We start from the raw sequence: 9,568 nt of genomic DNA on the forward strand, positions 1-9,568 counted from the left end.
TTGATAGTATAACTATATTTTGCCAAAATATCCCGTAACTTTAAGTTATTTATTTGCTCGTTTCTTTTTTCGTGAAATAAAACTAATCCTTATTCAATCAAGCAACTACATCTTAATTTCAAACATTTTATCATGATTCTTCTATAAATTTTATTATCTTCAAATCCATCTTATTCCTATATTGGTAAAATTATTGTTTGGTGGCCTTTGTGTCAGTACTTACTATCAATTTTGGAGACTAGATTATAAGTTCCAGTAGAAATAAAATATTTCTTCTGATTTATTTAAACTTTGATTAGCAAAGCTATCCGATTCAGTGCTGAAATGTGACAAGTATTCAATGAAATAATCAAATATACACATGTTTACTCGAACACTACCCTTATGCATACTTCCTCCGTCTCATAATAAGTGTCACCTTAGTCAAAATTTTTTATTTCATAATAAGTGTTACCTTAAGAAATCAAGATATAAATTGACTAATTTTTTCCAATTCTACCCTTAGATAATAATTTAACATTTAAATGATGATTGAAAAAGTCACATAGTAACTTGGTATCGTTGAATTCTCAATGTCAAAAGGTTTACTTCTAATGCATGCTCTAATCAAAAGGTAAAAATAATTTATTTTTATTATATAAGGGTAATTTAATAAATTTTACATGCTATTATTAATTTTTTAATATGTATATTTTTAGCTAAAATAATACTTATTATGGAACGGACGAGTACAAATATTACAAATCAAACCATCATAAGTACTCCTACCTTTTATCTCATCACAAGTTTGGTGGTCTGTGTTAGTAGTACTTGCAACTCTGAAATGGTAGAAAAGGGCCAATGAGAAACAACAGGCGGTTAGGGAGAGAGAGAAAATGGAGTAGGAGTCTGATCTGGTAACCCCACCCCCATAATGTCCTTTTCCCTTCATGTATAAAATTTTGTTTTGTGCGTTTTCACTACACATTAAAAAAATATTTTTTTGTTATCAAACCCCACAAATAGCCCTGAGAGAACAGGTCTGCGAAGGACAAGATTTTCTGTACCATAAGATTAGTTTCAAATTTGATAATCATTACAATTGATTACAACAGGATGAGGGAGATATAAACCACCCCCAAAAAAAAAACAGAACTATATTAGATTAACTAGTTATAGAGAAGGAGAGAAAGAAAGCAGCAGCTTAAAACAAAGACCAATAAAAGATCAACAAACTGGACCCTCTGTCTACATATATTATGCTTTCACAATAAAGCTTTGATCTTTACTGCATCTTACTTGCTTTTTAGTCATTAGTGTCTAGTTCTCATTTAGTTTTTGCTCCAGAAGAAGACTTTGGTTTCTTGAGGTGAAAAGGTACAAAAGTTTTAAGCATATTTCTTTGGTTTTCTGTTAGTACTTCAAATTAAAAGCTAACATCTTTCTCTTGAAACTTTTAGTTTCATCAAGAATGGTCTGAAAGTTGTTTGCATGGCGAGTCAAGGAATTGGAGAGACTGGTTTAACAGATTCAGGGCCATCACACCACCACAATATGCCATATACAGTTTTTAGAGGGCTAAATCCTGCTAGCTCAAGCTTCATGTACCATTCTACTCCCAAGTATATGTTTTTTTTTTTTTTGCTCCTATTTTCCCCTTAAATTTAGCATTTCATACTTCTAACTGGGGTTGTTTATTTTTTGTGTTATAGTAATCAAGAAGGACCCGGTTTTGATTTTGGAGAGCTAGAAGAAGCTTTTGTACTGCAAGGATTTAAGATCAGTAATGATGAAGCTAAAGCATGTATGATTTCTCTCTCCTTTTTCTGACGTTTGCATTGTATAACCAACCCTTTGAATAAGTCCATAGAAGCAAGCCTCATTAAGGGGCTTACCATTTCCAATATAGTAATCATTCTTTTGCAAAAGAGTTGAGTGGCGTGGGGTTTCAAACAAGGAAACATGAACTCCTTGCATGATTTACTGACTCCATAACTGCAGCTAAAAAGGAAAAAAAAAGGGGGGAGGGGGGGAGATTAGGTTCCTCCCTTTTATGATTTTTTGAAAGTTTTTTTCCTTTGTTCCCTTTTTTATGCTGAGCCTTGAAGATTTTGCTTTTGTGATTCTGTACAGCTTTATATGCAGCAGCCACAGGGAAGCCTGCTGCAACACTGGAGATGTTCCCTTCTTGGCCTATGAGATTCCAACAGACCCCAAGAGTACTTATTTTCTTTCCTTTTTAAGCTTATCCTTCTTTGACCATATTATTTTAAAATTGTCCTTTGTGCAATACAAGCTTGGACTTTTACTCAAAATAGACAACTCTCTTTGGAAGGCTTTATAATGAAGGTGATATGTAGATGATTTTGCACAACATTTATATCTCTTTCTTGCTTTACCTTTTTACATACAGGAAAACTCAAAATCAAGAGAAGAGAGTACTGATTCAGGTTCACTTTCAAGTAGAGCTCAACCCCATTTTGAGCCAGAATCTCCCATCAGTAGAAAGGCCCTTGAACAGCAAGAACAACAACAGCAACAGCAACCACTTCAAGATATGGCAAGTCATAATCCAACAACTGAACTAGTTTCCAAGTCCAACAGTGAAAAGGTTTTTCTCATAGTTCTTTATCTTCTCTTCTATTATTGTCACATCCCAAGATCTCAGGAAAGAAGGTGGAATCTTTATTGTGGCTCATAATTAACTCTTACTCCTTTCACTGTTTGTATAGACACAATCACAAATCCCAACACAACTGCAAAAGAATACATCAAAGACACAGTTTTCTGATTTTCTGAAGGATTCTCTGTTACGAGGAAAAAAAGAGAGAATCTTTACAGTACTTCTCAACTTTTTTTCCCTTATGTACTATTCATAACTGTAGTTTAAGCTCTATTTTCCCCAGAACTGTAGTTAACTCCTTGTCGTTCAGGCTCTTAATCTTTCTTGGAATTAGAAAACCAAATTTACAAGAATGCCAGGTGATTAGTTCATGTAAACATCATCAAATGTTATTCTTAACACCATAACATCAGCAATATTAAATGCCTGGACAGTGGACATGTTTGAAAATTAAAACTTTGATTCTGTCCAAAATCCCTACGTCTGAAAAAATGAATATGCCTTTTTTGACACGCTATACTTTTCAATTGCTTAACAAAAAGGACTTAGATTGAAAAATAAGGGGAATATATCTAGCTTCACGCTATTGAAGTATGGAGTATTTTATAAATATGTCTACTCTACAAGATAATCAACAACATTAATATTATACTTAAAGTAGTTTCTTTTATATTTGTAGAAAAAGGGTGCTGCTTCAACCTCAGAGAGGATACTTGATGCTAAGGTGGCGCCACTATTTTATCTGCATTTGCCAAGAACAAACAATTAACTTATCTTGTTTCCTAATTGGACCTTGTAAAGTTATTAAACAGACTTTTTTAAAAAAAAAATCTTGTTTACTGCAGACATTAAGACGTTTAGCTCAAAATAGAGAAGCAGCAAAGAAAAGCAGGATAAGAAAAAAGGTATGATTATTTTCTTGCTTCCCATTATGAAGTCTCTTTCGCATTAACATTATTATTGTTACTATTTGCATTTGTGCAGGCTTATGTACAACAACTAGAAACAAGTAGAATAAGACTTTCTCAGCTAGAACAAGAACTTCAAAGGGCTAGCTCTCAGGTTGACAATATTTTGAAAATGACTTTTTATTATGTTAGAATAATTAATGCAAGTGGGTGTTAAAGATTTTTCTGCTGATTCTTGTGGCAAACAGGGGATTTTCTTGGGAGGAGGTACTGCTGCTGGTTCCAATATCAGCTCTGGTAAGTATTGGACTATTATTGTATTTATTTTCTCTACCAACCCATTGCTTATGGGCAACCAAGAATTAAAAATTTAACTTATACTGTATACATTAACAATGTAATTAATTTTTTGCCTATCAGCACAGTTTTAATTCATTATGGTTCAGAATTTTGACTACAAGCAGCATCCAGAATTTGTTGCATGTCTTGAGTCTTTATAAATCTTGGCTAGTAGCAGACAAAACAACTTGAGTTTAACTACAGAAAGTTTGTCTTTTTCTTTTTTGTCCTCCTTTCTGCATGCTCCAAGGACATTGTATAGTATGTAAATTTCAGAGTACTCCAGCTGTATTATAACAGTAACGTTTCCTTTTTAAGATCTTTTGCTATGAAAAACAAAAATTTACTTCCTTAGCTCCAATTTATGTGGCGTCTTTCGGATTTCAAAAGTCAAACCAGTTTCTCTTGGACTTCATATGGCCTGTGAAGTATTTTAAATGATCAATTATTGTGACTTATAGTATTTCTTTCATAGGTTCCAAATATGTAAATTTTAGCTCAAAAAGCTTAAATATATTATGTCCGAATTCACTTTCAAAATTTAAAAGTTTGACTCTCGAAATCTGAAAGGAGCCACATAAATTGGGATAAAGGGACTACTGTTTACATGCCAACGCCATACAATTGCTTAAAATGAGAACCTTTAGTAAAAACATTGAGACAAAGATGTTCATTTTGTGCTGCAGGTGCTGCAATATTTGACATGGAATATTCAAGGTGGTTGGAGGATGATCAGAGGCACATGTCCGAGCTTCGAACTGCATTGCAAGCACATTTATCAGATGGTGATCTTAGATTAATAGTTGATGGTTACGTAGCTCATTACGACGAAATTTTCAGCCTGAAGGGAGTCGCAGCAAAAACTGATGTGTTTCACCTAATCACTGGAATGTGGAAAACTCCAGCTGAACGCTGCTTCCTTTGGATGGGTGGCTTTAGGCCCTCTGAACTTATCAAGGTAAGTGTCTTGTAAATGTTAGTTGTGTTGAAAATAGTAACTTAAATGTTTAAATGTCTAGGTTTTTATGCTATAACCATATGACTGTTAGGAAACCTAGGTGCATGAATTTGATGATTTCAATATGGAAGTTCATAGTACGTGTGTGAAACTATTTAGTAGTTTTTAAGTCTGAGCTTAATGTCTCTCTCCCTTCCTCTTCCATGTTTGTGCCCTATGATATTATTGAGGGTCCGCCTTATATTTCCAACAAGTTGGACTGATTATTTTTTCTTCTTTTTTTTTGTGTGTGTGTGGATAAAATCAATGTACTTTTGTTGTTTATAATGATATGATTTTTTTTGTGAAATTGAGCAGGTGTTGATTGGACAATTGGACCCTTTAACAGAGCAACAAGTAGTTGGAATTTATAGCCTCCAACAATCTTCTCAACAGGCAGAGGAAGCCCTTTCACAGGGACTGGAACAACTCCAACAATCTTTAATTGATACTGTTGCCACTGCTTCTCTCAATGATGGCATGCATCATATGGCTCTTGCATTGGGCAAACTTTCCAATCTTGAAGGATTTGTTCGTCAGGTAACATTTGATCCTGAATTTGTTCAATTAGCATATTCATTTTTGTCTGATATGATTCTCTACGTGGATTTGAAGTGCATATATATGTGTCACAAGGCCAATTTTCTATTGTTATTTCGGACTACATTAAGCTTAAAATGTTCAAAGTCGATATTTATATTAAGTTTGCACCTATTGTCACGAAACAGTACTAGTCCAGTAATACTACTCTACATATAAATGTATGTGTGACTTATATACTTCAGACAGGAAATTAGTTAAAACAATACTTCATACTGCGAATAGTTACATGCTATTTGACTAGTTCCATGCTAACTGATTATCAAGATTATACCATTTGAAGATTAAGACTGCACGCATGCTTGATATGTCATATATAGTCCTTAATATTATCATATTCTATATTGTAACATTTATTTAACTGTATACGTATCCGAAAGTGATAGGTGTAGCCGTAGTAGAGCTATCAGGAAATTAAACAAATTACAAAAATTATGTCAACATATTGTTATTTTAGTTCAAATAATGGACAAAATACAACTTATTTAATGATTGGAATATTCCAAGGCTATCTCATACAACTATACAAGACAACTTGAAGTGTTTCAAACTTTCAACCATTTTAAACAATTTAAAGATTATGCCCTGGCTGCCCGACTTATGGGTCCGTTTCAAAATTCTAGTTGATTGTCTTGGGTTTGATTTAGATATTTTATTTATCAAATTTTTGTCTCCATTGTATGCATTATTTGGTATATATGATGATGTCATAAGTTGAGATTAAATTAAGCAGTGACGATTCATATAGCCGACTCCAATTTACTTAGTGAGGCATATATAGTTATCGTTATTATATTGTTGGTATCATTTAATTCATAATGTTGGGCTATTGCACTACAACAAAATATGCTTTTAGCGGTAATTAATTTACGGCAATAACTTAATTGTCGCTAATTATATTCTAGAATCAATTATTACCGGCAATACCAAACTTTAGCCCTAACAATAAATGCCGCTAAAGGCTTTAGCGACCTTGGATCTAATGACATTAATCAATTACTGGTAAATGTTTTTATGACCATAATTATTGCCGCTAAAAGGAAAATATATTGCCACTAAAAGCCTCTTTTGGTGTAGTGTTTGACTTCTTTTTTGTTCATAATTCCAGGCCGATAATTTGAGACAACAAATGTTGCATCAATTACACAGAATATTAACGGTTAGGCAAGCAGCCAGATGTTTCTTGGTGATTGGAGAATATTATGGTCGACTTCGTGCTCTAAGTTCTCTATGGGTATCTCGTCCACGAGAGTAAGATTCTATAATTAATCTTGTGATGAAAATTTTGTCATTACAAAAATTGGACAAGGAAAAATAATGTCTTTCAAGTTAGTATTATAATCTTGTTTTAATTATATATGGTTTAGGACACTGATCGCGGACGATAGTTCTTGTCAAACAGCAACGGGGTTACAAATGGTACAATCCTCTCAGAACCACTTCTCAAATTTTTGATCATATCAGTCTTAGCCAGATAAATGTCTAGTTGATGATGATCAAATTGTATTTCTGAGAACTACGAACTTAGATGAGTAGAATTTTCCTTTTTTCTTTTTTACCTTTATTCTTTTATGCCGTTAGGTTCCTGGTAGCTCCATGTTATTATTATCTTGTAAATGTAAGGAATCAAGGTTATGTGCGTGAGGAAGTTACCTTTGAGGGTCATTTGGTTGAAAATCAAGTTATTCTAGGATGATTATCAGAATTATAATTATAACCAGAATTATCTATTCCACGTGGAAAATGTCGAGCAATAGCTGTGAGATAATATGAAATTTTTATTAGCACCTTTTGTATACGGTAAAAATCGGACTTATGCTAGACCGGTGAGACCGGGAATCGAGGGAAGAAAGAAACAAGCATGAGCATGAAGACTTTCCTTCAGACCAGAGATATCGCACTAGAAGTGGTTGATCAGAAGAAAGCGAAGGAAATCGTTTAGTCCGGTTTCTCCATAGCCGAATTGATCGTGGCCGTTGGTCCGGGTGATTAGTTACAAAATTGCCACGCGTCAAGACCGTTCTGCCACATTGTACTGCCAATCGTACGGGTGTCAGACCGTACGACCCAACCTTATCCTTCTAGGGTTTTCTTTATTCAAAAAGACTTTATGTTGTACAAGGCCCACAAGACAAAACTATAAATAGGAGGCATTACCCTACTTTCAAGGGTTGGTTTTTTCAGATCTAGAATATTGCAATAGCAAAATATATAAAATCTCTCTCTCTCTCTCTGATATTGGTCCGGATTTGTGTGTTCTTCTTTAGCTTTATTTACTCGTCCAATACTCAAATATTATTTAATACATATATTCAGTGTAAATCACTAATTTCGATTCACTTGCTCACAGCAAATCCATATACATTTTCTTCCAACCAAATAGATTAAAGCTCATCCACATATCCTATACCTCACTTACAAATTCAATTGATTACCTAAATTCGGGGTAAACAGTTTGGCGCCCACCGTGGGGCTAGGATAATAGTGGTCTTTGATCTTGGTTTCCATCTCCTACCCGTTAGGATCGAAAAAATCTTATGTTCGTCTCTGTGAAAATGGACCAAATGGCAAACAGTGGACAATCTGGTCACGTCAACAACGACGAGATCGTGGCCGAAAATGAAGACAGTGGGCCACGGGGATTACCAGCAAATCCCGTCGACCCAAATCCCGTTAATTCGAGGGAGGGTCTCAACCGGCAAAACATCGTGAATCAGGAGAATGCCGCCCCGCCGGCCACTGATCCTTTAAATACTCACAATTCAATTACTTTATCCCGGACACAAGGCTGGAAAGTACCGGATACCCCGGATGATAATATTGACTTACGTTTAATTTTTGAAATGTTGCAGGAACAGAGGGTAGCTATTGCTGAACAAAGAGTCGCAATAGCCCAGTTGCAAAGCAAAAACGATAAAATGACCCCGGAGAGGACGAAAGGTGTTGCCGAACCCAGAAGGGACGAGACACGGATGGTCGAGAGTAATGGGTCCGGAACTGGTTCATCCACCGAAGTTCTGAGGATGCTCGAAACATTGGCGAAGCGGTTAGACTCGACTGAGAAGAGGGTGGAAACATATAACTCTCAGGTGGACCAGATCTCGGGGGCTCCGCCTATTTTGAAAGGACCGGATTCGAAGAGGTACATTCATTGGCTTTTTCCTCCGAGTGCGGCTCCGAAATTGATCCCGAAGAGGTTCAAAATGCCGGATATCCATAAATATGACGGCACAACGGACCCTCAGGAACACGTGACTTCATACACTTGTGCCATTAAAGGCAATGATGTTGAAGAGGATGAAATTGAATCCGTGTTGTTGAAAAAGTTTGGGGAAACTCTGTCGAAGGGAGCATCGACTTGGTACGATCATCTGCCCGAGCATTCAATCACTTCTTCCGAAATGCTTGCCGATGCGTTCATAAAAGCTCATGCCGGTGCCAAAAAGGTGCAGGCCCGTAAGGCGGATATTTTTCGTATATCCCAAAGGGATGACGAGTTATTGCATGAATTTGTCAACCGATTCCAAAGGGAACGAATGGAGCTTCCTCCGGTTCTGGAGGAATGGGCTGCACAAGCTTTCACCAAAGGGCTCAATCCTCGGAGCTCGACGGCCTCGTTCAAACTAAAGGAAAACATGCTGGAATATGAGGTTGTGACCTGGGCGGATGTCCATAACAGATACAAATCAAAAATTCGGGTAGAGGATGACCAACTCGAGCTCCCCCCGGGGCACGTGAATATCAACAAAAGCTCGGAGAGATTGCAAAAAAATTACGAGCCGGAGTCCCGACCATCGAGGGAAAGGTATCGGCCATACTCTCATTCGGAAAGGCCAAGCTTCAGATTGGAGAAATCTAGGGTTAGCCCGAGTCAATTCTTCGGTCGGGGTGATAAATGGGCCGAGCGCCCGTCGAACAGTCGAGGTCTCTCATTTAGGAGCGATGCCGGAAGGTCGGCCAACAACAAAGACTTGCCGAGGATATCGGAGTACAACTTCAACGTCAACACTTCGGACCTCGTCTCGGCTATTGGCCGTATCGCAGATGCAAGATGGCCGAGACCACTAAGGTCAGACCCGGGCCAATGGGACCCGAGCGTGAAGTGTGAATATCATGGAACCC

The 9,568-nt window shown here is 36.5% G+C and overlaps 1 protein-coding gene across 3 annotated transcripts; it reads left to right on the forward strand.

The window, feature by feature from the left end:
• Positions 1 to 880: 880 nt before the first annotated feature.
• Positions 881 to 7,658, forward strand: LOC132604193 (transcription factor TGA9). Of its 3 annotated transcripts, none has more exons than XM_060317573.1 (13): positions 881 to 1,356; positions 1,440 to 1,601; positions 1,692 to 1,783; positions 2,113 to 2,198; positions 2,393 to 2,590; positions 3,282 to 3,326; positions 3,448 to 3,507; positions 3,587 to 3,664; positions 3,759 to 3,807; positions 4,536 to 4,807; positions 5,165 to 5,386; positions 6,555 to 6,697; positions 6,814 to 7,658. In XM_060317573.1, exons 2-13 carry the CDS (start codon positions 1,471 to 1,473, stop codon positions 6,899 to 6,901), a joined length of 1,464 nt encoding a protein of 487 aa, XP_060173556.1. In that variant the 5' UTR covers positions 881 to 1,356; positions 1,440 to 1,470; the 3' UTR covers positions 6,902 to 7,658. The 3 variants fall into 3 exon arrangements, with proteins under 3 accessions (XP_060173556.1, XP_060173565.1, XP_060173573.1); XM_060317582.1 differs by having other exon boundaries at positions 1,440 to 1,583; XM_060317590.1 differs by lacking the exon at positions 3,282 to 3,326.
• The last annotated feature ends 1,910 nt before the right edge of the window (positions 7,659 to 9,568 follow it).

This window comes from Lycium barbarum, chromosome 1 (genome assembly GCF_019175385.1).
Source record: "Lycium barbarum isolate Lr01 chromosome 1, ASM1917538v2, whole genome shotgun sequence".
Lineage (NCBI taxonomy): Eukaryota > Viridiplantae > Streptophyta > Magnoliopsida > Solanales > Solanaceae > Lycium > Lycium barbarum.